Below are 24,900 nucleotides of genomic sequence, written 5' to 3' on the forward strand. Positions count from 1 at the left end.
CGTTTATACATTTATTTAAATCTACGCGCTGCGTTTGTGCAGAGCCTTTAAGCTACCGCTCCCCACTCCTCCCGGGCAGGCTCCCCCTGCACTCCGGCCGGTCCTGAGTTCGGGCTGGACGAGCCCAGAAACCGAAACGAGCAATTCCCAGCTATGCAGCTCCCCCCTCCTCCTCCTCCTCCTCCTGCAGCGGGGCCGGTCTGGGTCCCGGTCCCGCCCCGAGGCGGTCCCCGGCGCCGTGCCGCTGCTCTGCGGGCGGGCAGCAGCGGCGGTGGCAGCAGCGGCGGCCTCCACCCGCCTGCCCCACGGCTCCGCCTCTGCTTCGGCGCGGAGCCACCGGCGGCGGGGCGACCGCGTTGGGCTCGGTGAGGCCGGGCGGCGGCGGCGGGAGGGCGGCGGCGGGGAGGCGAGGCCGTGGCCGTGGCGGCGGGGCCGTGGCCGCGGCTTCCTGCGCGGGGCCGCGCTGGGCTCGGCGGGGGCCGCGCTGCGCGGGGAGGCTGCGGCGCGCCGGGGGTCGGCTTCACGGGGAGCGCGGGGAAGGGTCAGGGGTGTTTGGGAAGCCCTCCAGGGGTTGTTTTTCTCTGAGGTTGTTTTTCCAGGAGCTCTGGCAGTGCCGGGCCTTTTCCCGCTCCCCTCTGGCCGCCCCCGAGGGCTGCAAAGCGAAAAGAGCCCGGGGGAAGGATGAAAGTTGTGGCTCGCTGGTGGCAAAAGCTGCTTAAATGCGGTCTTGTCACCTCATTTCCCTGAAATAGACCCAGCCGGTAGGCTGAAAGCATTCAGATGGGCATTCCTGGCTAAGCAAGCTTGTGTTAATGGTCGCCTTTATGTTGCTATCCACCAAATCGAGCCCTTTAGTCTTGATAGCTGTGCCGGGTCGGGCGTTCCTCCGAGTAACAAAGCAAAGCCTTGAAAACGTGCAAAGTTGTTTCTGAAGCCGTGTATCAGGAGCTGTTAATTCATTGTGTTGCTGGTTGGTGCTTCAGGGGGTGGAAGGCAACTCTTGGAACTGCCATGTGCAAGCTGAATGAAAAGCCGATGGGCCCTTCCCTTCCCGATTCAAATAAAATATATTACGGGGTGTTTTGGTTTCCTGCCTGATCGTAGCTAAAGCTTCCCCTAGTTCATTGGTTTGCCAGGATTTTAGGAGAAACTTATTTCGGTTGTTTTCTACTGAAAGCACAGATGTCTTTTCACCCTCCTCCCTCCCCCTCCCCCCCACTCTTTAACTGCAATAATGGTAGATCTGTAAAATGCCCTTATCTGTTGGAAGCTGTCTTCAAACAGTGCCTTTTAAAAACCCAGCAAGTTGTTTGCCTCAGATCATTTCTGCAGGCAAACACATTCTGGTACTGAAGTGTTTTTAGATCGGTTTCCAAACTTCATGTAAAATTATGAAGCCCAGCTTTTATATTTGCCTTTTCCAGGAGAAAAAAACAATCAAAAACGGTCCATTGTGTCAGCAATCACGCTGATGGAGCAGAGGTGTGGTGGTGTACCTGGCCAGATAAGGATGTGTGCTCTCGAGGCAGTGCTCCTTGCCAGCCCTGTTGCCCGTAACAAAAAATGGACCCACCTGGGGCCATTAGCTTTTGGCTGCAGATTGCAAACAGGGGAAGTGATTTCATAAATTGTTGATGTGCTGGGCTCACTCAGTTTCATTTGCTGCAACTGTGAGCAACTGCTCAGCTGGCTCTGTCATGGTGGTCGTGGTCTTTCCTGGCCTTAATCAATACAATGATTGACCTGTGAGTTTGGTGTTGAACCTTTCTTCTCTTTGTTGATAGCTAATAGTGAGTGAATGCAGGAAGGAGGTTAATACTCTCTGCTCCCTCTTTTAAAAGGGGACAGGAAGAGAGTTTGAAAACAGTGAAGTAGGAATAAAGGGAGCAGAAGAGAAAGGAGGTGGATATCTTGAATCCTGGAGCAGCTAATGCTTCGTTAAACCTAACCAAGGGTTTGTGAGAAATTGTAGAGCCTGCTGGTGATGCTTAAGAAGAGGGGGCTGGCGGGTGTGTGGAACAAACAAGGAAGTATAGTGAAGAAATGTATTACGGTTGTTAGTGTTAGGAGGTTCTGTCCTTTGCATTCATGAGCTGATGTTGTGTCCTAAGAAAAGAAAGCTGTTATTTCTTAGTAAATTGGACTTATAAATGTCCCAGGAGATTTTCTAATGTGTTATTAGAGGCAGGAGACTGCCCAGTGATCGTTGGTACAGGTTTTTGCTGCTTGCATAAAAGTAATGCTTGCAGCTTAATGACATTGTCCCTTCTGGGAGCAAAGACCATAAGGAGGTCCTGTTCTTCCAGTAGCCGTTACACATCTGTCTGAAGGGATGCTCTGTAACAAGACTGCCGAAGTAATCTTGCTTTTCAAACAAAAAACTGAAAATACGTTTCCTGTATTAATAGCTATTTGTTTTCCCCAGAAGCACCACAAGTAGTATGGTCAGTGCAACTGAAGATATGGAAGGGGAAAAAAAAAAGTGTGTTGGGGAAGGTGAAATTTCTCAACCTGTTTTTGCCACTTTAAGTTTCTGAACTATATTTACTACTGATATGACCACAGTTTTTCAAGGACTGCAGTATTTTTCTATTGCTGGCAGGGAACGGGCTTTTGCTTTTTCAGTCATTTGACTGATAGGCACTACTAGGATAGTGTTATTATTTATGACTCCTATACAGAAACACAAGTTCTCAACAGTTATGAAACTGCAAATCACTGTGAAAGAGTAAAACAATAACAAAAATCTTCAGGATTTATTACTTAGAGGCACTGCAAGCAGAAGACTGTACAGTGAGTGGAATAGCTGACTATACTGTTCATTACAGCAAACTTCACAAATCAGTTGAGAAGAAAGATTTTACAGTCATTATCATGACTGTACTTCTGTTTTTTTAAATACTCCCATGGTCTTGAAGGCTCGTAAGGCCTTGCTGTCTGTATAGTGGCCTGCATAAAGTTCAGATATGCCAAACAGCTCTCCTGTTATGTGCTTTTGGTGATTATTATCATTCTGCTTGACTGAAATGCAATTAACTTACTAGTGTGTGCTTCAGCCAGCATCCTGTACTTAGGTTGCAAACTTTTTTTCAAGTAGCATTCATTAGATGTCAAATGGTTTGAGAGCAGTACTTCTAAATGGAGTTATGTACAGCTGCCAAAGATGTAAGAAAGTTTTTTGAAAACTTGGAAGTTGGAGGGTTTTCAGAGTATGAAGCACATTTCAAGGTTGATTCCATGAATTGTGATATTGACTAGAAATCTGCAAATGTACTGTGGGGTGTAGGCGCTTCATAAAAAGTGTTTTAGAAACACTGTTTAGGAGATGTTTTTTCCCCTTGGATTTGGGTCTGTTCTCAGCAGTGGCCTCTCTTTGACAATGTTTGTGTTGCTTGGTGTTGTGGAGGACTAGAATTTTAAAACTGTCTGTGAATCGCAGCTCTTCCAAATGCTTGCAGTCTGTGATGGTTGCAGAAAATTCACTTTCTTTCAGAATAATCCTGTCAAGCTTTGTCTAGATGCTGCTTGTGACAATCTGAGATTTTTTCTGTAACCAGCATTTCTGTTATAGCATTTATCTGTGTTACCTCATTCTTGGTGAGAAGAATGACCTCTTTTCTGCTTTCCTTCTGTCTGTGAGCATAATTCCCATGACTCTTGAGGCACTGTCTGATGCTGTAGCTGTATGAATACAGATTATGTTTATTGCCAGGTGCCAAGTAGTGCTTTTTCCTTGCTCTTCGATATTTTTACAACCTCTGGATATTTTTTTTGAATTGAGTTACATAGTTGTAATTTCTACAGTTATCTGCCTGCCACAAGAAATGCCATTTTAGTTCAATCAGAAGAGTGATGACAGGGTTGCAGGCAGTGACATGTACCAAGGCCAATGTAACATAAAGTACCTAAGTACCTGTGAGAGTTGTCAACTATTTTGTTATAAATCCGTATTCAATGCAAGCTGGAGAAAGTTGGCCAAGGCACTTTTTTTTTTTAAAGAGTTAATCATTTTATTGGCCAGTTTCTTGTACACAGTGATATATAACTGCATGAGTGTTTGATCATTTACTTTGCTACTGGTATGTTTCTAGTTGGTGGCATCTTTTTTTTTTTTTTTTTTTCCTACTTGGGCTAGTTCAGCTTGAAGTTTCCTACCAAATTATAAATACATATATAAAAATTTGCTGTGGGGAAATATGAGCACACAGAGGTCCCTTTGTTGCTGGCCCCGGTCTTTTCTGTTGCTGCCCTTAGACCTGTGAGCCCCTGGTCCTGATGGACCCTGCTTGCATGTGGTCAGACCCTTTTCTTCTTCTTTTCCACTCTCATGTTGTTCCTGCTCACCCCTCCCTTTTCACCACACTTGAGACATTCCCTAAGCATTTGCTAATTTTTGAATAGTCCAACAGGCCTACTTCAAGCATGCCTGTTGAAACTTAATTTGACATTTGTAACTTAAATACCAAAATTGATGTGGCTCGTGTGTGAATGGAAGTGTGTGAGAAAGCAGCAGAAGAAATAGCAGACCAAAGGTTAAGAATCGCCCTTGCTGGTGCAGTGAAGGCTTGCCATTCCAGGACACCTTTTTCCACAGTAAAACTGGGCAACATGGTCAGCATAAGGGCTTGGGGGAGGTGAAGGACCTCATGGGCTTCATGAAGGACTTTTCCAGTGCAGAAGGAAAGGAAGAAGAGGGGGAAGAAATCACACAGATACAAACTTGACATCCAGTGATGGAGACAGCAGTGTCGCCAGGAGGTTTGCTCCCCACTTGCTAGGAGTGCTGGAATGCGAGGACGTTTATCTCAGCAAGGTTATCTGATCAGGCATCTTGTCAAGTGGGGCTGTAAAGAAAAGGGGAAAACAATAAACAAAACTTAAAAGACAAACCTGACAGGCAAGCACAAAGGAGGCAATGACAAGAAACAAACTGTGCCAGCATTGCTAATTGATGGGCTATCAGGAAACTGCAGGCAGACCTGGGCTTTTCCATGGTGAGAACATCCAGGCCTGGAGTCCTGGGTGCAGGGGGAGGAAGAGGATGGCGGATCTGTGAGAAGGGATGCAGAAAGTGCAAGGGGACAGGGGGAGCTGGCTGGGGAGGAACAAAGCGGGGGACAGATGGAAGAGGGGGGTATAAAGAGGGCCAGTCAAGTGCAGACCCTGGTTGGTCAGGATGCCTGACTGACTGAGCCCTGTGTGAGATTGCTGCAGCTTGTCCTGTCTTCTTAAGAAATAATTTCTTAACTCTCCCTGCATAATCTCACTCTCTATCCTAAGTGTGGTAGTACAGCTAGGACACCTCGTTGACACCTGAAGTCAGCAGCTGTGTCTGTTGGCCAGCACTGGGGGCTCCAGGCTGAGCTCCAGCATCAGGGCAGGAGGAACCCCCAGCCCACCTAGACCTGCTGGAGCTGGTGGTCACTTACAGCATCGCTTAAAAAAAACAACAACAACAACAAAAAAAAACAACAAACAAACTGGAATGTGGGCTAGGCTAATGAGAAGCTTTGAAGAAGATAATTCTGACAGGTGATTTGGAAAGGGTAAGTTTGTGGGTTTTGTTTTAATAACTACTGCTTGATCTGAAAAGTCTTTTTTTTTTTTGTTTGTTTTTTGGTTTTGTGTGTGTGGAGGATGTAAGCTAACAAAGTGACTCAGGAGTAAAGTTGGATAATACTGAATAAAGTCAGATTAGAAGTCCTGCTGGGTGGAGGAGAGTACAGTGAGAATTCAAAGGGAGGCTGGGAGGAAGAACCTGATTCAGCTCATAAGAGTGAAACTCAAATAGGCCCATTCAAGATCAGTTTTTGTAGCCTGCGTCTGTAGCAGCAGATGGCATTAGGACAGCAAAGCCAACAGCAGAAGGTGAGACAGGAATACACTGCTGGAAATGGTGGAATGGAATCTGCAGAGAGAAGTGACTGGTCTGCATATGCTTAAAGTTATTCTCACCACCATATGATTGCCTGCATCTGAGATGTAGGTAACATCTGACAAATTACTTCCTATGTAACTGCTGAGAATCTTTGTGGCAAGACCCCCCCTGTGTGCTGGGGCTGCTACAACATTTGAAGTACAACTATGAAACAAGAAAAATGACCATTCTTAATGTATATATAGTTTTTCTTTTGGTCAGGCATTTGGAGCTAGCGAAAGGAATGTGGTTAATTCAGGCTACCTTGTACAAAAGGTGCAGTTCTGTGGAGCTGCTATTATCTTTCTATAATACTACATGTCAAGTGTACTGAATTAATTGGAAGTGCTTTCTGTTATCTGAGACTGGCTGCTGCAAGTCCAGAAGCAGAAATGTGGGAAGGAGGGCGCATGAGCCTAGAGAGCTGGACTTTCAGTTCTTAGAGCTTTTGCTCTCTGAACTCTGTGTCCTGAAGAAGTAAGAAACAGTTGAGATCAGAATGGCTGGCATTACAATGTGTATGTTTGGTATTTAGAGTTTTGGCCCAGTTACAGAAAGCTCTTTGTAATAAATAAGAATATCATGTAACTACTGTGAATGGCTCAGTTACATTGCTTTACTTCATGCTGTGTGAAAGAATGGAGTAATCCTGCGTTGAGATAAATCTAGGAACGGGCAGCAGAATAGAAAAATAATCTGTTGAAGCAGAGTAAGATTTCCTTCTGCAGAGGTTATGGGATGAAAGAGAAGAGCTTTTACATACAGAAAACCTTAAAATAGCCAGGTGGTTCCAGAATATGAAAGTTGGGCCAGAGGCCTGTATGGCCTTAAGGCAGTGGATGAAATTACAGATCAAGGATATGGTGACAGACACCAGCTTCAGGCTTGTGTTGGTTTACTCAGTTTTGTCTGCTAGCATTGGGGCGTGATTGGTTTTATCAAAGGTGTCAGTGTTCACCACCATGGCTGCCCTTCTGATTACAGCAGTGGCATCTGTTTGGGCATGCCGTGTGCCTTGGCTGTGGGGTGAGCAGAATGGGGATCAACACGGCCAACAGCTGAAGTATGCAAATGGGCATAGTCCTGGATTTCTTCACAAAGAAGGTAGCCCCAAATTTCCCTGGTATGGGTGCAGAAGGAGCTTGCTTTCTACCAGGGAAGTCGGGGGATACACCTAGAAGATGTCAGAGGAGTGAAGGGTTCAGTCATCTGGGCACTGTCATAGGAATTGTCTGTAAGGACTTGATCATTGTAGTATGGGTGGCAGTGGCATGCCTGAACCAGATATGATTAAAGATTGCAGGGGCATCAGCAAACCAGATGTCATTCTGTGGAATGGGAAAGGAGGGACCTCTGTTACAGGTGAGTCTGAGGGGACCACAGGTAGCTTGAAGGAGAGGGGAGCGAGAATAAAATATGTTTGGGACTGAAAAGATGGGCTCTGATGGTGGAGATACCAACAGCCTGAGGTTGAACGGTGATGGATTGTGCACATCCCTCAGGGAAAGAAACACTGCAAAGGACATTGTGAAGAATAGGATGTACAACCGTATGTGTAAGGGGGTGATCCCCAAGGAGTCTGTCAATATCAGAAAGGACAAGGAAGGTGTCAAGAAAAGCATGCTCACATTCTTAATCTGAGGGTTTGCACACCTTGTCACCCCACGCTGGCAAATGGATTGGTTTAGGGGTAGGCCCTCTAAGCACTGTTTTCACTGAAGTGGACCACCAATAGAAGTGAGGGGTCCCAAATACTGACATTATTGAGTACCTTTTAAGAGAAGGGTTAGGGCCTATTGATGATTCATTTTCTGGTCCCAAGTGGAAGGAACAGAAAGGACAGACAAGCAGACTGAAACACAAGGCCCAAGACCATGTTGCACCAGAAGTTTGAAGTGTCTAGGAGGCTCTGAAGGTTCTGTTTTGGAGGAGGGAATACAGTGATGGTGGGAAAAGTTTCAGCTAATGATGAAGATGCCACAAGCAATGGTAGGACTATGGCAGTAGCCTTAAGGTGAGTGAGTAAAGGTATACTACATGTCACTCCAAGTATAAGTTAAAGCGAACACATCTGTTTAAGGGGATAGGCCACAAGAAGAGCATGTCCTTGACACCCCAAATCACCATGCATAGATAAGAAGGAAGGTAAATGGAGTTGATTACTTCATCAGCTATTGGGACCATTCTGTATGAGGCAGAGAGGAGGCAAACATTATGCCTGGGTACTCAATGGTCAGATGCCAAGACCCCACTGTGTTTGTGCACTGGCTGGGTGGGGTTGTTAAAAAGGCAAATGGGTGCAGCTCAGGGGGAGATTGAGGGTGCGGCCCACTTGTGGTCCCTGGAGAGCTCAGAGAGTTCTTGCTATTTATAAGATTGTGAGATAATTAACTTTTAGTGATTATTTTTCCAGGATTCTGGTCTTTTTCATTATGTTTATGGTCCACTGTGCTTGTGGTTCAGGTTGTGCAATCCTCTTCCCTGTAGCACTTAATTGTGCCCTTGTCAACTAGTCATGCCGGGGGGCCCCAGATGCAGTCGGGGAGGCCTGATCATCTAATCATCCAGTGCCTGTATTGTACAAAAAACAGTGGAGTGAGGCAGCATCTGGCTTCACCACACTCTGCAAGCAACAGAGGAATGATATTATGATGGATTTTCCTTGAATACCAAAGATACCAAAGGGATGAGGCACCATATATATTAGATAAAGTGACGAACTCGTAGTCAAGCTCAGATTTCTTATTCTGTAGTTTCCTGGACTCTGATGCAATCCATCATTTTCTTGTCAGAGACTTCATGGCATTGAGTGCCTGCCTGTCGCTCCATTATTAGAGCTGTCAGTTCAAGGAATGATCACATCAAGGTCTACTGTGGCTTGCAAGAATTGTGTCAACTGCGAACGTAGAGAGTACCAGCCACAGTGAGTGCTCCATGTTCTTCAAATTCAGTTAGAAGAGAGGTGGTGGGCTCCTGGGCATGCAGGTTTCCAGGTTATTAACAACATGGATCATCGAAGGTAGGAGAGGTGCTTCTTCGAGTATGTGAACTTTGGTGGAGTATGTGAACTTCAGGGAAGAGTTCCTGTTCAGAAATACCAGGAGACAGTACCTTTCTGTGAGCATCATGGAAGGTTTGGCCTCGAGTAGAGCTTCCCTATCTGAAGCAATCTGTTTGTTACCTTTCTTTCTTGTAATTTACTACATCTTGCTTACATCTGACACTGTAGTTCTGTGGAAAAAATGAGTTGGCTAATTTGAAGTTACTTAAACTCTACAACTGTCCCAGTTGGTCAGAGTTCCATATCATCAGTCGTGTCACTGCTGCTGTGTCCTCCCCTATAGTATTAAACTACTTCTGCTCTGACCTCATCAGAGTTGTATTTGGGTTACTCCACAACAGATGTTAGAACCTCCCAAAATTGCAGATCCTTGGGCCATCTGCCCATTAGGGAAGTAGCACTCGACTGACTACAGGAAGGGTTGGAGGGGCTCCTCTGAACCCGTGGGCTACTGCAGGTTGTGAGGAAATCAGTCCCCTCCAGGCTGATCTACTGATTGCAGAATTTTGAGCACATCTATCAATGAGGCAACACAGACGTTATCACTGATGGTGACATCTACCTTTGGATCAGAAATCCCTATTATCTGCACCTTCCATGCCACCTCAGAGGGATCGTTAGGTTCTGACCAGTCCCCCTGTGGTGTTAATTTTGTGTCTGCTAAGTCCGAGTAATGCAGGGCTGGGGGACTCCCAGTTTCTACCTGATGAAGTGGCAGGAGGGCCACTAGGGCCCTTGCTGGTAGGAGAAACATGGTAGTGTTGAGGGTTCTTGACAAGAGCCAGTAAAACAGATGTTGGGACTCTGGATTGCCTGCTGGGGAATGCCCAGGGCCAAACAGGCTTCCCATGCTTCAGGCTGCTTTGGGTCAGGGCCCTTTTGCTTGTGTTTAGGGGGATATTTACCCCTAAGGGCAGTTAACTGTTAAGAGAGTTGGGAAGGTGATGGAATGGGTACAGCAGGAATTTACAAATGGTTGGGCCCACATGACACTGGGCCTGTAAGTCTAGCATGTATTACTGACTTTAGTGGGCTCTGAGAGGACCAGGACTTTATTATTATTATTATTATTATTAGTGGGTTCTGCTGGGCTTCACTAGGATGATATCTCCCGAGGTCTTCATCTGCCTGGGGCAGCCATGGTACTGGAGCACGAGGATCCTTTTGCAGCAGTCAGTACCTTTATGCCTTCTGTGCTCTCACTTTCAGCAAGGTGTGCTGTGACAGTGGATTGACTAGCATGGAAGTGGTTATATACCAGGGAAATAGTCAAGCCTTAATTTGTATACCTGTTGGCTAAGTAAGGCATGACATACACAGCAAGGGATGTTTATAAACTTACCACATGGGCGTATCAGACATAAGCTGGGATGGAGTTATGTGCCCAGATGCTGCTGCTGTGGATTTGTGGCTAAAACAGCGTTGATAACTTGCCAGTATTTTGGCCACAGTGCTCAGGCAGCATCAACGCTTTCCTTATTTTCCCAGTGACTGGGCTGTGAGGGGTCATAGCTAGGGCATACCAGCCGTATAACATCATGGTACAGCATCATGGTCGGCGGTAAAAGGGGGATGGAGGGTGGATGGCTTGCAAGGTGGCTTGCTCAGAGAGCAGCTGGCCATTAATCTTCTGAGGGAGACAGCGGGCAATCTCCTTTTGCTGCTTGTCCCCCCTGACCTGTGTCTCCTGCTCTCCTTCACCTAGTGAGCTTTCTATCTCAACTCATGACTCCTCTTGTTTTTGCTCTTCCAGTTTTCTCCCCTGTCCTGCTTGGGAGTGAGCAAGTGCCTGTGTGGGTGCTTGCTTGTGGAGCCCTGTGACAGCTACACTGGAGAAGTGGTGCTCCTGTGCACGTATACTGACCCCTGACGGGAGGAAGGCTGGCCACGTGCTGGCTCTCATGCTGGTAAGTATTGAGTTTCCCTGACTGCCATTCAAATCAGTGTACAATGCTGGCTTCCCCCTTATCGGTAGGCTTGGGCAAAGTAAACTTCAATGCTTTTGGAAAGCAGCGAGGTCTGCCGATGGCTGTTCCCTTTAAAATGGTCATCAAGGGCCATTTCACAGTTTTCTTTGCTAGGCTGGGTTAAATTACCAGTCTGCTGGTCTGAGTGCTGCATGGGTTGTCTGATCAAATATTCCCGAATTTTCATCGTTCCTGTCATCTCCTACTCCTGGTTATTTCCTATGGTACTTTGGAGTTGTTGAGGTCACTAATCTCCAGGTGAATTTACTTGCTCCTCTAATCGTGCTTAAGGTCAGTCTGTTACCAGAAGCAAAATGTGTAACTGTACTACAGAAGCACAGAGACCACAACTGTGCACACGTTAATGATTTTTCTAATAGACCAAGCACTGTAGTGTACAACTACAGTACACAAATTTGCCCACATAAAATAACGTACAGGTTTAGTAAGCTAGTAGAGAACCAGTCTGTTCATGTTGTTTATTATTGAATCAGTTATTAACAACTGTAATTAACTGGGAATCCATTGGTGATACCTTCAGAAGGAAAATTAGTAGTGTGACAAACAAAGCATGAAACATTAATCATCCAGTTTCTAAAAAAAAAAAAAAACCCAAAAAAAAAAAACACTACCTTTCATCCAACAAAGTGCTTCATCTCCCTTCTTTTCCCCCAAAGTATGGGTTATAAGCACACGCCCTCTTCTTGCACACCCCTTCTGTGGGAGATGGGTATGCTCTAGCTCTGTATGAGCCTTTGCTGTGCCCTGCAGCCTGCTGATCCACATGCTGGTGAGAAGGCATCCCGTGAGTTTGCATACAGATGCCTGAGGTGTGGGTTCAGCCACACTAGCTGGATGCAAGCTGGGCTGCTCAAGGCATCTTATGGAGAAAATGCTTTTTGGTGCAAGTAGAGTTTGTGATGTTGGCAAAGTGACCATGGACAGTATCATGTTCTTGACTCCTGCTGTTTCTACTTGAAGGTATATTCCTTTTGATACAAATTTTCATGCTGCTTTTATATTTTTCTGGTTGATTCCTCTTTTATTTTAAAAGTGTCTTTGAACTTTCCTGATCCTGTTTAATCCAGGTGATTGCCTTCCTTTTGACTTGATCATTTCTAGGCAAATGCCCTTCAGGTTAACTTGCTTTCAACCTCAGTGTGCGCTCTGACAAAAAATCTTAAGTATTAGAGATGTGCTATGTATGGACTCTATAGCCCAATACTGCTGCAAATGTTAAGTGGATGGAGTTTTACCAGAAGGTCTTGAAGTTCTGTATAGAATTGTTAGGTTCAGGAACCTAATCCAGCCTTGTGAGATACGGATTTCATGACATCAGAAACCTGTGGGAGACCGACTTTGTAAGTCTGGGGGCAGTGAAGTGAGGGTCTTGATAAACTCTCTGCTGAACAGTGTAACAAACCCACTCATCCATCAGAATGTCCAGGTAGGCTCATGCTGCACCTTGCAATTTTCTGCAAGTAAGGCTGGATGATAAAGATAAGATCTCCTCCTATACTTGGGCCAGCAAGGTGGCATGAAGAATTGACTGCTAGAAAACGCTGTGCTGTGGTTCAAAAATGTTGTGTAAGGTGTTGAGAATGCATGTGTCATATAGAGACAAGATGACCATACACAACTAAGTATCTGAAAAAGCATAAAAGCTATATGTGAAGTCTGATTGGTGTGCTCAATTCCAATTGAGTCACCTCATACACATGAATAAACTTTGTCTTGTAATTCTATACTCTACATCCCGACTTCTGTCCTTGGCTGGTGATGAGCCAGTTGCAAATTTTCATAAGAGCATGCATGCTATGTTTTCATTCTTCTCTTACCAGGTGTTAACCAGCCCATTTGTCAGGAGTTGGTTGTAGGAGCAACCCCAGAATGAGTTCTCCCAACCTGCTAAAGTCTGCAGGATCCCTCTATTGGCCCTTAGGAGTTCACATTCACGGCATGGAGGCTTCAGGGGTGTCCGTCTTTGTGTATTAAGGTAGTCTGGTCAAGAAAGTTTGCCTGTATTGCCATTGAGTCCCAACACCTGCCACCAGGTGGTGGGATCTTCAATGCTGTGATCCTCTGAAGTTGGCCTTACCTGGAGTTGACAAGCAATCTTTTTATTACTTTTGGTTTCTGCAATCTGTTGGCTTCTAATCTTGCTCACTCCATTTCAGCTGGGAGTCTGTGTCCCCTTTTGAATCACAGAAACCAACGGGCAGGCAAGCAGTTTACCTGATGATAGCTATGCAAGTGCCTTATCTGCTTTAGTGCTTTTAGGATTTAGTCAAAATGCCAAGTATATTAATGTTAAATTGGCAGTTTAGTTACTGCCCTGTCTCATTACGGAAATGGTAAATACTTGCTCTGGGTTGGCAATTCAGTTATTGTCCTGTCTTGGCACAGTAGTTCCCACTGTGGTTCTGCAGCCTCTTGCTGTCTTTGTTACCTTTGTCTTACAGTGACACATCAGGTTCTCCCAAGTCTTAATGGTGAGTTACACACTCCGTTTTCCTTATTTAGGTGTTTTCTGGCTTCAGTATGCAGGAGTGGGTACTCTAATGTTAAGTTCTGATGTTCAGTGAATGAAGTATTAAGTTTTTGCTGGAATATCTTGATCCAGTAGATAAAGACTGACATGTTTTGATTGTGTTTCATTTAATTTGTCTAATATTTTCTCTTTGAGGATGGCCTCTTAAGAATAAGCAATAATGAAAATTGCCAATGAAAATTGAGACTTTTCTGCCTTCTATCAGAAATGAATTTAGACCATGTTTTGTGTAGATCAAGGTTACTAGAAAACCAAAGGGAACAGTTTTCCACCGTTTGAAAGTATTGTTCTTTTTCCCCTTGAATATTTAACCTTAGACTAAAAACTCATTCCAGTTAAACTTACTGTTATCTATATTGATCTTCCAAATTCCTCTGCAAGTGAAATGTGATGCTTCTCAGAAGGGTGATCCAGGGACACTATGTAATACAGAGGCAAGCCTTAAACTACCTGATGGAGAAATCTAGGTATAGCCACATGAGTTGCATAATAGATTTGTGGAAGGGCTGTGCTGTTACTCCTGCATTCACTGGGTCTCTCCATTCCCTTTCTGTGCACCTTCAGTGAAGAACTGGCAGTAGCCCAAACAGTTGCTGATGATTTTTAAGGCTTTTGGTCAAGAAGAGAATGTAGCAGGTGAATGATGCAGGCATATGTGAGGAGTAGTCTTCTCTTTGTCTTTTGAAGTCTTGTACTGATATTGATCTTCTCAACCGTTCTTCGTAAGACAAATGCTTTCTGCCAAATACCACTTTTCGTAGCATGTTTTATTGTATTAAAATTATGATGCTTCAGGTTGTGATCACAGTTGGAGGCTGTTGTAATGTTACTCAGATGAACTAATATTTAGCGGTGATTGAAATTTATTGCCACTTTGGTAGTAATTATGAAGTTGGATTTATGTGATATCTAAAACTTTGAAGCTGTTAGATATGGTATAGCAATTAACAGAGTCTAATTATAGATGGGACAAAGAGTTAACAAAGATTGCAGAATGGCAAGGTTCACATGAGACTTACTGCAGGATATCAGGGGTTTCTCAAGTTAGTTGCGTGCCTAAGGACTTCCACCTTATTAGAGTGCAATACTCGCTCTTCCCAATTATGCGTTGGCTCTCAGCAGAAGTCTTCCCTGAGAGGGATCCCTTCCAGTGGGGGTTCCTGGGTCACAGCCCACTGTGATTCTGAAGAGCTCAAAGGGCTCCTGCTTGAGATTGCTGTTTGTAGGACCATGAGATGATTGACTTTCAGCCAGTAATTTTTCATGGTTCAGGTCTTTTTCTATTTTGTCTATGATTCAGGTTGTGCAATTCTCTCTCTCTTAGCATATAATAATGCCTTCATCAATTAGCCATGTCACAGGAGCACTGGATACAGTTGGGGGAGCCCTGATAGTCTCGTGCCTGTAGTGTGTAGATAACGGGGATGATGCAGTGTCAGGCTCCACCACACTGTAGATAACAGAGGAATGATGCTGTGACAGCTCTTCCATGAATCATAGACCAGGCATATGGGTAACAAAGGGGTGATGCCTGGGGGAGAGTTAGGGGAGAGCTGCTCTACTACACAGACTTAATGTTGTCTTAATTCAGCTAGCAACTATGAAGTAAGGCTGTGTTCTTCATCTGCATGGTCTTGACATTGCCAGGAATTGGGCTTTACTCTTGACTAGGTTGTGTACTGCATGTAGTCAAAGTTTCTCCTCTTTCATGAAGATTTTGTAGTTACTACTGGATGTCACTTCAGTCTTGTTCACACATCTAAATGATACTTCTGGAATGTGAGTGTATTAAGTAGCTTCAGCAGCTATTTTTCAAGGAGATGATTGTTTTATCCCATGATTATTTATCAGGAAATCTCCAGTCAAATATTATCAGTCTGAAGTCTTTAGCTTGGGTGCAAAAGCCTCTGTTCCCATCTAAGCTTCTTTTATTACTTTAAATGTTGCCTTAATACTGTTGTTAATCTTGGATGATTTGTGCTGTTGTAGGTTTTTTTTTTTTTTTTTTTTTTTTTCAAATTCCACATGCAACTTTGCTTTCCAGTTTCATTTTGTATTATTGTCCTCTGAGAGCACAGAAGTAAGAAAGTGAAGAGATACAGCTGTCTTTCCATTAATAATAACACCTGGACAATCAGCTAGATGGCTTTAACTTTATGGCTTTTATCAGCTAGATCTGAGTTACATGTCTAATTCTGAATTTGAAATCAAGAGAGACTTAATCTGAAAGAACTCATGTTAGAAAGTCAGGAGCCTTGGTTGACCTGGGAGAAATTATGTGAAATATTTTGTTAAGAAATTGAGGGTAACACCCAGCATAAAGTAGGCTGTTGGTTCTGTCCTAGGTGGGTTTGATTGTACTGAGAGGAATTTACCATTTATTTTTATTTTTATTTTTTTCCACAGAATCATAGAATATCCAAGTTGGAAGAGACCCACAAAGATCGTCGAGTCCAACTCCTGGGTTCCCAAAGGACCACCCAAAAAAAACAGACCAAAATTTCTGAAGGTTAAAGTAGTGTTTGGCTTTGAAGATACTGGCTATAACAGCTTTCTGTTGGTCATTCACAGGTAACATACTCACACAGCTGGGCTTGTTGATAATCAATGTAAATTATGGAATATAACACATGAAGAGTTACAGATCTGTGACCGTCGCCTCCTGCAGGTGTACTTACAGTAATAGCTGAAAAAGTAGTGATGATGATGATGTCATCCTCATACTTCACACCTTCAAGCCTGCTAAATTTTATTTAGTCCATTATTATGAGAGATCTTTACTGAACCCGCACTTGTTTTCTTCTTTATTCTGTCACGTTTGAATGAATAATTGAAGTCCAGTCTTGTATGAAAACTCTGACCTATATTATTTCTTTAGGGTCCTCTTATGCTCTGCTCTTAAAATTTGCTTATTATATCATGCTATACAGATGCAATTTTTTTTAATGAGATTTGGATGAGAAGGGAAATAGAGCAATCTATTATTAAATTAAAAAGTTGAATGATAGTGGAATTAGCAAAATAATCTCAGGATCCTGTTATTCATTAAACAGACAATAGAATTGTTATTTGCTATTCTGTATCTTTGTATCTTAACAGTGTTCTGGGAAATAATCTACATGGCTTGACATTCATTGATGTCCACTGGATGTGCCAAAGGAGTTGCTGTTCTATCTAGCAATTTAATTCAAATGGTTCTGTTTGTAATGCCTTCTAAATTACTTCTTGGCAAATGAAATAGGTTTTGATAGGAGATTAAGGTTTGATTTTGGTTTTGTTTTTAGAATTTTGGTTTTATACTGAAAAAAAATAAATCAAGAAAAGATGGACTGGAATGCAAGACCACTCAAGAATGCTGATGCACAGAATAACCAGCAAAGTAGACAAGCGTGTAACACTCAGTTGCTTCCTAAAGCACATGCTTTTCCTCAAAGAAATACATTTTCCTCTGAAAATGTGTGTAGTTATGCTGGAAATAACAAAGTGATGTATCTACCAACTGTCAATGTTCCTGTACCAGGAACATCTGTGTCTGGCAAAGATTTTCATGCCTCAGAATACTCAGTCAAAAAGCGTCTACCATCATATTTAGTAATTGCACCAAGACCTCCCAATCAAATGTCACATGCACAGACAGAAATGACTCAGAACTCTTGGCAAAGCTCTAGTAGACGTACTTCTTCCTACAGACAGTTAGCTCCCCTGCCTTCTCAAAGGAGCAATGGGAATAACTTGCGGAACATGCTTCAGGGACCTCAGCATGCCACCACGAACAGTTATGCCATGCAGTCACAAACATCACAGCATAATTCGATGAGAGCTATGATGTTGTATCAAAGTAACCGCGAATGCACTAATTCTTCAAAGGTAGGGTGCACACTGCAGTATAACACGAATGGTCCTGCTTCATTTCAAAGCCTTTCTCTACCGGTCCATCAGTCATCCCGTCAATATGTCCATTCTCAGGACAGTTCTTTGTCTCTTGGTACGTCTGGGCAACATGTGCAAAGTCAAATATATTATTTCAGTAAACAGTTTCAAGTTTCACAGTCACCAAGTCAAAATACTACAGCAAATGCACAGCTGCCACAATATATACCAAATCAGACGGGATTGGAAGCTCCCAGTGGATGTTCTGCGCCAGCTTTGCTGCCTGCCAACTGTGATTCAAGAGCTGCAGCACAACCTTTGCTAGGTGCACAACAGGAAGTTCAAAATGTGTCTACTGGATATACTCTCAGCCAACAGAGGTGCCTGTTAGATCAAAAAAATGCTTCTGGTATTAACAGTGTTCAGCAATACTGCCAGACGCAGCAATCTGGAGAAGTCAGTCAGTCGGTTATGAATGCCTGTAACTCAAGTGGAGATGTGACAGCAAATCAGACTTTTAATGAATTGTCTGCATCATCCACTGATGCTTCCAAAGAATTGTGTAGTATTTTGCATGAAATAGTAACTCTTTCTTCAGTGGTTGCTACAAAGCCATCATGTGATCCTGCTTCAGTTCAGGAAAGTCAGACTAATAGTTCAGGGAATGCACCTGTTAATTCTCAAACTTCTTCAGCAAAAGAAGATGAAAGGAAAGCAGCAGAGGGTGATCTAGTTCCAGAAACTGAAAGACTGCACTATATTAAAAAGAAATGCACCCTGCTTGAAAAGATGCATCATTTTAAAGGACTATTAGCTTCACAACCTGGTAAGAGCAGTCCCACACTTGCTGCCAGTGATGAAAGCGTGCTCTCTAATCCTCTTCCTCAGGTGCCCAATCAAAACGTAGCACCTTCCCCATCTGAAGCAGTGAGGACAGACACTCAGCAACAGCCCGTTCTTAACTCTTCACCTGAAGAGAAAAATGACAAACAGAAAGCTGGTGCTGACAACAGAGAATTAGAGGTGGCTCGGAGTAATCATCAGGTAGAACAGGGAAACCTTTTATCAAAGTCATTTCCTGTTCCTTCTCACAACAAACTCCCAGCTCAATTAAATAATCCTGAGAGTGCTCCCATCCTGGGACAAAAAGATGCGTCAGCCTTGGCTTCCTCTCAAAAAACTCTCACATCCTCCAACAATACTTCAGGTTTTAATCAAACCAATAGCTCTGTCAGAAATGCATCAAAGAATGTATCAGCTTACCCTGAGAACTCATCCTTTCTTCAGTTTGTATTGAGCAGCACAAATATGTTGAAAGAGAAGAAAGCTGGTGCTACTGCCGATAACATACTGACTAATCTCCTTTGCTGTGAAAAACCCCGGGTGGATTTAAAGGGCAAAGATGGAAGCTTATCGAAGGACCGTAGAGAAAAGAATGTAGCCAGTCTGAAAGGTGAGCGGACAGTTATAGTCCACACTCGCACTCCTGTATCAGAAACAATGCAGTCTAATGAAAATAAAGTCCAGAGTGATGTAGCTCAGAAAAAGAAAAAAGCACAGCTTACTGAAAATTCATGTTTTAAACAAAGCAATTGTAGTTACTCTGCAGAAGAACTAACTGCATGCCTGGGCTTGTGGAGAAAACGTGGTTCAGAACCTGCAAATATTCAAAATAGCCAGTCAAATGAAAGCCCCACAGAAAATCAGATCTTACCCTTACCTTATAGCCAAAACACAGTGAGTAAGAGAGAACAAGGTAATCTTCCGGATAGTACAGATGAAGCGGTCTTGCCTTTAACAACTGCCTCTGTAGGACAAAAACACGACACGTTGGGCTGCAATTTGATAAAAGGTTTTGAACTCCAAGTTGCAGTTGTCTCTCCTTTAGTGCTTCCTAAACAGGTAACACAGAGTGAGCAGGCAGACAAGTGTCAAAAATCTGCAGATAAAACCTGTCTAGTAATTGACACAGGAAGCATACGTAGCTTGCAAGAAGAGGGGAAAAATGTTTTAACTGTGGGAAGTGCTGATAAAGGAACAGTAGAACCTGTCCGTTCATCACCTGCTGACTGTATTCTGGTAGAGAAAGAAAACTCACATTTGCAACAGAACAAATCAGCTAATGGAAACAGAATAGTAAAAAACAGTATGAGTACAAATGATTTGTCTGATGAAAAACAAAGGAAACTTTGTCAAACCATGGAAGATGCTGGTGAAAATCTCAGATCACAAAACAAGTCATCTCTTTCTGAGTTGGACCTGAATTTTTATGGTCAAATCTTTCAAGAAGGTAATAAAGACTGTGAAGATAAGCAAACAGTGTTAGAGACAGGAAATATTCCTACAGCTTTGTTAGAAGAACAGATGTTTCATATTTCTAGTGTATGCTCTCTTGTTGAAGGTGATGCATCCTATAATCCACAAATAGCAAGCATATTCAGCTCCGTCCATCAGACTAATGCATTAAATAACGGTACCTCATCAGGAGAAAATGCATCTGACCCAAGGCAAAAGGAGCAATTGCTGGACTTGAATAAAAATGACTTGAGCAAGAACTCTCTCCAGCAAGAGACCTTGCTGCAAAAGACATTGGGAGAGTCATCTAGGTGTGTTAGTGAAGCAGGTAGGACTTTGGATAGTTTTAAAACCATCCATTCTGAGAAAGAAAGCAGTGGCAATCCTCCTAGAACAAATTCTGCCTCAGCGAAAAAAATGCCGGTAAATGCATCTTTCAAGCATTTTGAAAATAACTTGGACGTTCTTCCTAGGTTAGACCAGGAGTTAACTCAAAGTTCACCAGATTTCTTGATGAGTGTGACTGCTGAAACAAATGTGTTCTCTGTTACAACAGATGTCAATAAAGAAAATGACACCTCTACTAAAAATAGCATAGAAGAAGTGAACCTTTTTGGAGCAGAGCCTATTAAATATCTAAAGAGTCAGCTGACTGAACTTTTGCAAGAGTTTCCATATGGCATTGAAGGGGCTGATTTGCTTACAAAAGAGCCAGTACGAAATGATTCTGTGCTTGAGCGGACAGAGAAGCAAACTCAAAAAGAGACTCAAATCTCTGACAAAAAGTCAAATTCAAAGGACCCAGTAGATCAGCTACAAATTACACTGTTAAGCTCTGGTCAGGTGCAAGAAATATTTCCTGAAGAGAAGCCATGTTCCTCTAGTGAAAGCAGCAGAGCATTGACTCAACCTGAAAAGGCTTCACCCCAGGAGGAGAAGCTCAAAAGCAATGTTCAACCTGATCAAAGCCTATGTAAGGAGAAAGAAAACCCTCAGCCACCACCCAATTCCAGAAAGGAAGACAATTACTGTTGTTTAATGTATTGGCTGTCTGAACTAGGTGGAGTGCCACAAGGCTCTTGTGAATGCGGAACTTCTGGTTCAGATAAAAAGGGTAATGATCAGTGTTCAGAAGCTGAAAATATCAACTCTGCAGAGAGACAAGAAAACAACAGTAAATCTGATGCCCCAGTGAAGAACAACTGTGCATCAGGAAATCCACCTACTTCTGAAAATGTTACAAATCGTGTTCACAAAAATAAAAAAGATGCATGCAAATATACTGCTGTAATGACCAAAAAAGCCAGGCTCCAGATGGATGATGAACAGAAACCACTTCCAACAGAAACAGAAAAAATTAGACCACTCAATTCCTCTGAAAAAAAAGATCTTGATAAATCAAAGAGCAGTAACAGTAAAGAAGAACCAGAAATGTGTAGTATCACTCCACTATTAGGGAAAGAATCTAATTCTGATAAAAAAGATAATCGGAAAGCCTCAGAAGAAGAGTTATCAGAGAAAGCTGGTCATGCGGATTTAGACAACATGACAAAGTCATCAAAAAAAGAGAGAGTTTTCAAAGTGGATTCCATTTCAAAAGATAAAACCAAAACAGGTTTGATCATGAAATCCAGAACAGACATTCACAAATGTACAAAATCAGACACTGCTGCAATTAAGCATGCTGAAGCCCATCAAGGCCAAAAAAAAACCACCTGTGATGAGAACACAGGTGAAGAACAAAACTGTGGGAAACAAAAAGACACACTTGGACAAAATGTAGGAATTAATACCAAAAAGAAAGCAAAATTAGCAGCAGAAAAAGGACAAAAAAAGCTGAATAGTTATCACACTGAAACCATGAAGTTCCCAGGCTTTGTCAATAAAGACTTGAAGTCAAGAAACCAGAAATATTCTCCACATAAATCTGTAAAAGCTTATCCACCACAGGAGGAGTCATACAAACGGAAGAGGAAGGACATTATTGGAAAGAGAGACTGTAAGAAAACAAAGGTGGAAGATGAACGACTAAAACAGTCTGAAGCAAAGAATTCCAAGCAATGCTCATATAATTGCATGATAAATACTGACAAGACTAAAAAATTGAATGGAGAAAATGTCTGGAAACCCAGGAACTCAATAGGAGATCACACTATGCTTAAACTACAGAGAAAAAGGGGTCGATCTGCCATCTCCAGAAACTACTTTTCTAACAAAGAGAGACATCTCGATGGTCAAAACAAAGACAAGTGTTCTGAGAAAATATTTTCTGATAAAAATATGCTATATTTAAATAGAAGAACAAACAGATTAAAATTACATCTTCAAAAAGAACCGAAAAAACATTATCTCAATAGAGTTGCATTTAAACGTACTGCGCAGGAACGCATATACCTGACAAAGTTAGAGACATCACCTGTCAGGCCTGTCTGGCATTTAAAGTCCAAAGCGTCACAAAATAGCACAGATTCAAAAAGAGATCCTTCTCCCTCGGAAGATGATAAATCACGGAAACCACAAGTACTTGAATTTAAACTGTGTCCAGAGATCCTGTTCAGAAATTCAGCTACTGTTGAAGAAAGCTTAAGTACAAAGAATTCTCTGGAAAATGAGAAAACCACTGTGGCCGGTAAGGTGCACGTGCAATTCTTTTCTTCCACTTTCAAATGGATGTAGGCAGTTGTAGGTTGAGAGTCGTGAATTTAGTATAGTAGAATACTTGTGTGTAAAACTGAGTCATTGCTAGAATTTTGGCTATACTTACAGTTTGTTTTCTCAAATAATTGAGAAATTTTTGCAAGTGAAAAGTATTCCTTTTTCATTTGTGTTATACAAAACTGCAGACAGTGAAAATGTGGGAGTAGAAATTTAAGGTTGAAGTTGCTTATCTAGCTTTCTGGCAGATGTTAAGTTGAAAAAAGTGAGACTTCTTCAATTTCATGTTTTGTTTCTTTTCCTTAAAGTTTACAGAATGAAGTTAGTTTAGAGTGTGGCAGTTTCAAATAACTTTGCAAGAAGGCCTTCAAGCTTTCTTGTGGAAGGTAGCTTGACTTGTTTGTGGAGAGCAGATTCCCCTGGTGTTGTTACTAAAGGCGATCTGATTTGTATTCAATGTTAGCCTGGTTGTGTATAAGTTCAGCTGTGTAGACAGAGGAGGGAGAGATCTGAATGAGGCCTTGAAGAAGGGAGGAGTCTTGGGCCAAATATATCCTGCACTTTTTTAACTGCTGCAGCATTTTCTTAGTTGTGGTAACTTCTGCCATCTTTACTTTGTCTTTCTCTCCCTCCTCCTCTTCTTATCCCCAGTCTTTATATGTTTTAAGCGGTGTATTCTGAAGCATATTTTTGTCAAACACTATCTTTGATTTTAAATAAAAACAAATCTGAAGTTGTACATACTGCCTCTTGCAGTCAATTTCACAGCCAAAGAAAATTTCCCTTTTCCTGTGGCAGCATATATGTTAAAACCTAATGCTGAATAGAGACCACTGCTTATCATATAGGAACCTAAAAAAAAACCTCTTAATTTTCTTTATAGGTGTAAAGAGTAAAAAAGAAGATTGGTTAAAATACGATCCAGTGAAGCAAAAAAAAAAGGAAGGGATCTCGACAGGTGAACTGCCCCTCTGATTATTGATTTTGAAATAAAAGTTGAATACTCTTTGCTTGATTTAAGTGTTCCTTTTCAACATGGCTTTGTCTATTTTGACTGATTCTTTACTGTCTCTGTTGCCAGAATGGATACTACTGAGTAGACATAAGAGTTTCAAAGATTTGTGGAGATTTTTATTGTCATGAGAATGTGTAGTTGGAGATCAATGGCATTTTCCTGCTTGAATGTGTACAGTTGAATCAGAGAGAGCACCCATGTTGAGATTCAGCCAGAGCTTTAAACTGTAGGCAAAGCCCAAGCTAGCTGCTTGGTGACCTTTGCTTTAACCTGCTTCTCTGTCTGTCTTTCAGTTGAGGACAGTATTCCACTTGATACAGCCATACAAATCCTGGAAGGAGATGGCGTGGCTCTTCACAGTCCAATCAAAGACTCAAAAGAGATGTTTCAGACCTACAAGAAAATGTATCTGGAAAAAAGTAATGCAAAGGCCTAGATAGCACTCCTGTATCGTAGGTCTTACTCAATATTATTGGTGAAAAAAAAATGCCAACACTACGATTTTTTTTCTTATTTACTTCATATTTCTGCATAGTTGTTATATATAGAGAGAGATACATCATGTTGTTGGCAATACTTCAGCCCTGTTTGCCTAATAATTGTGAATAACTGATAATTTGCTTAATCTGTATTTATTGCACAAATAGGCTTTGGTGCTGACAGTGTCATTGTCAAATACATTTTGTTTTTGTTATATTTGAATTACTTTTAAAGAGCCAGGAGTTAGCTCTATCTTGACCAAAAAAAAAAAATAAAATAAAAAAAAATGCACCAACAAACCTCAAACTCATTTAAATCATCATAATCTGTTTTACTTTCTTCTTCTGGAAAAGCTATGCTTGTGATACTTTCCATTGCTGGCAGTGGAAAAATATTCCTACTAGGGAAGAATTGCAGGGATTCCTAGGCATGACACCTTTATTTTCTATTTATTCTAGTTTGATTATTGTGCTCCTAACAAGACTTTCTATTTTTTTGTGGAAACCTTTTTTTAAAACTTGGAATACAGATATAAAACCCCCAAATCAAACATAAAGATAAGGGGATACTATGAGGTGTTTATGCTGCTGCCCAGTTTTCTCACTTCTATTTTTGTAGAACTTGTAGAAATCGAACTCAGAATTCTTTATCTGAACACAGTGCTGTAAACTGATAGTTGACTGAAGACTTTTCCCTTCTTCCCTCCCTTCCTCCCTCTTTCTACTTTCTTTACATTTGAAAGAAAAGCACAATTGTTGAAGTGCAGGGAGTTTGAATTCACTTCTGTCTAGACCACGATGCTCAATTTAACCAGACTGTAATTAATTTCTTTGTTTATAAAATGTTAGCTAATGTTTGACTAAATGTTCACTGTGATGTGAGTTGTATTTTTTGTTGGATACCTTTTGTTTAAGTGTCTTTTTGTTGTTGTTCAGAATTTCGAATTGAAGCATTATGTATATATATATTTTTTTTCAGAATTGTGGTTATCTGTTTCTTTTTATCTGTTCAAGCCTTTATAATAAAAGTGAAAACTGCAGATATTTCACTGAATGACTTTTATACTTGAAATAAACTTTTTGCAGGCTG

At 42.1% G+C, this 24,900-nt stretch overlaps 1 protein-coding gene across 3 annotated transcripts; it reads left to right on the plus strand.

Moving 5' to 3' along the window:
- Positions 1–259: 259 nt before the first annotated feature.
- On the plus strand, positions 260–24,900 carry RESF1 (retroelement silencing factor 1). 3 transcript variants are annotated; one of them, XM_084296238.1, is made up of 6 exons: positions 260–365; positions 10,732–10,885; positions 15,903–16,067; positions 16,781–22,290; positions 23,200–23,274; positions 23,625–24,900. In XM_084296238.1, exons 4-6 carry the CDS (start codon positions 16,821–16,823, stop codon positions 23,765–23,767), a joined length of 5,688 nt encoding a protein of 1,895 aa, XP_084152364.1. In that variant the 5' UTR covers positions 260–365; positions 10,732–10,885; positions 15,903–16,067; positions 16,781–16,820; the 3' UTR covers positions 23,768–24,900. The 3 variants fall into 3 exon arrangements, with proteins under 3 accessions (XP_084152364.1, XP_084152365.1, XP_084152366.1); XM_084296239.1 differs by lacking the exons at positions 260–365; positions 10,732–10,885 and adding an exon at positions 15,148–15,275; XM_084296240.1 differs by lacking the exons at positions 260–365; positions 10,732–10,885 and having other exon boundaries at positions 15,970–16,005.

This window comes from Netta rufina, assembly GCF_964035555.1.
Source record: "Netta rufina genome assembly, chromosome: 1".
Taxonomy (NCBI): Eukaryota; Metazoa; Chordata; class Aves; order Anseriformes; family Anatidae; genus Netta; species Netta rufina.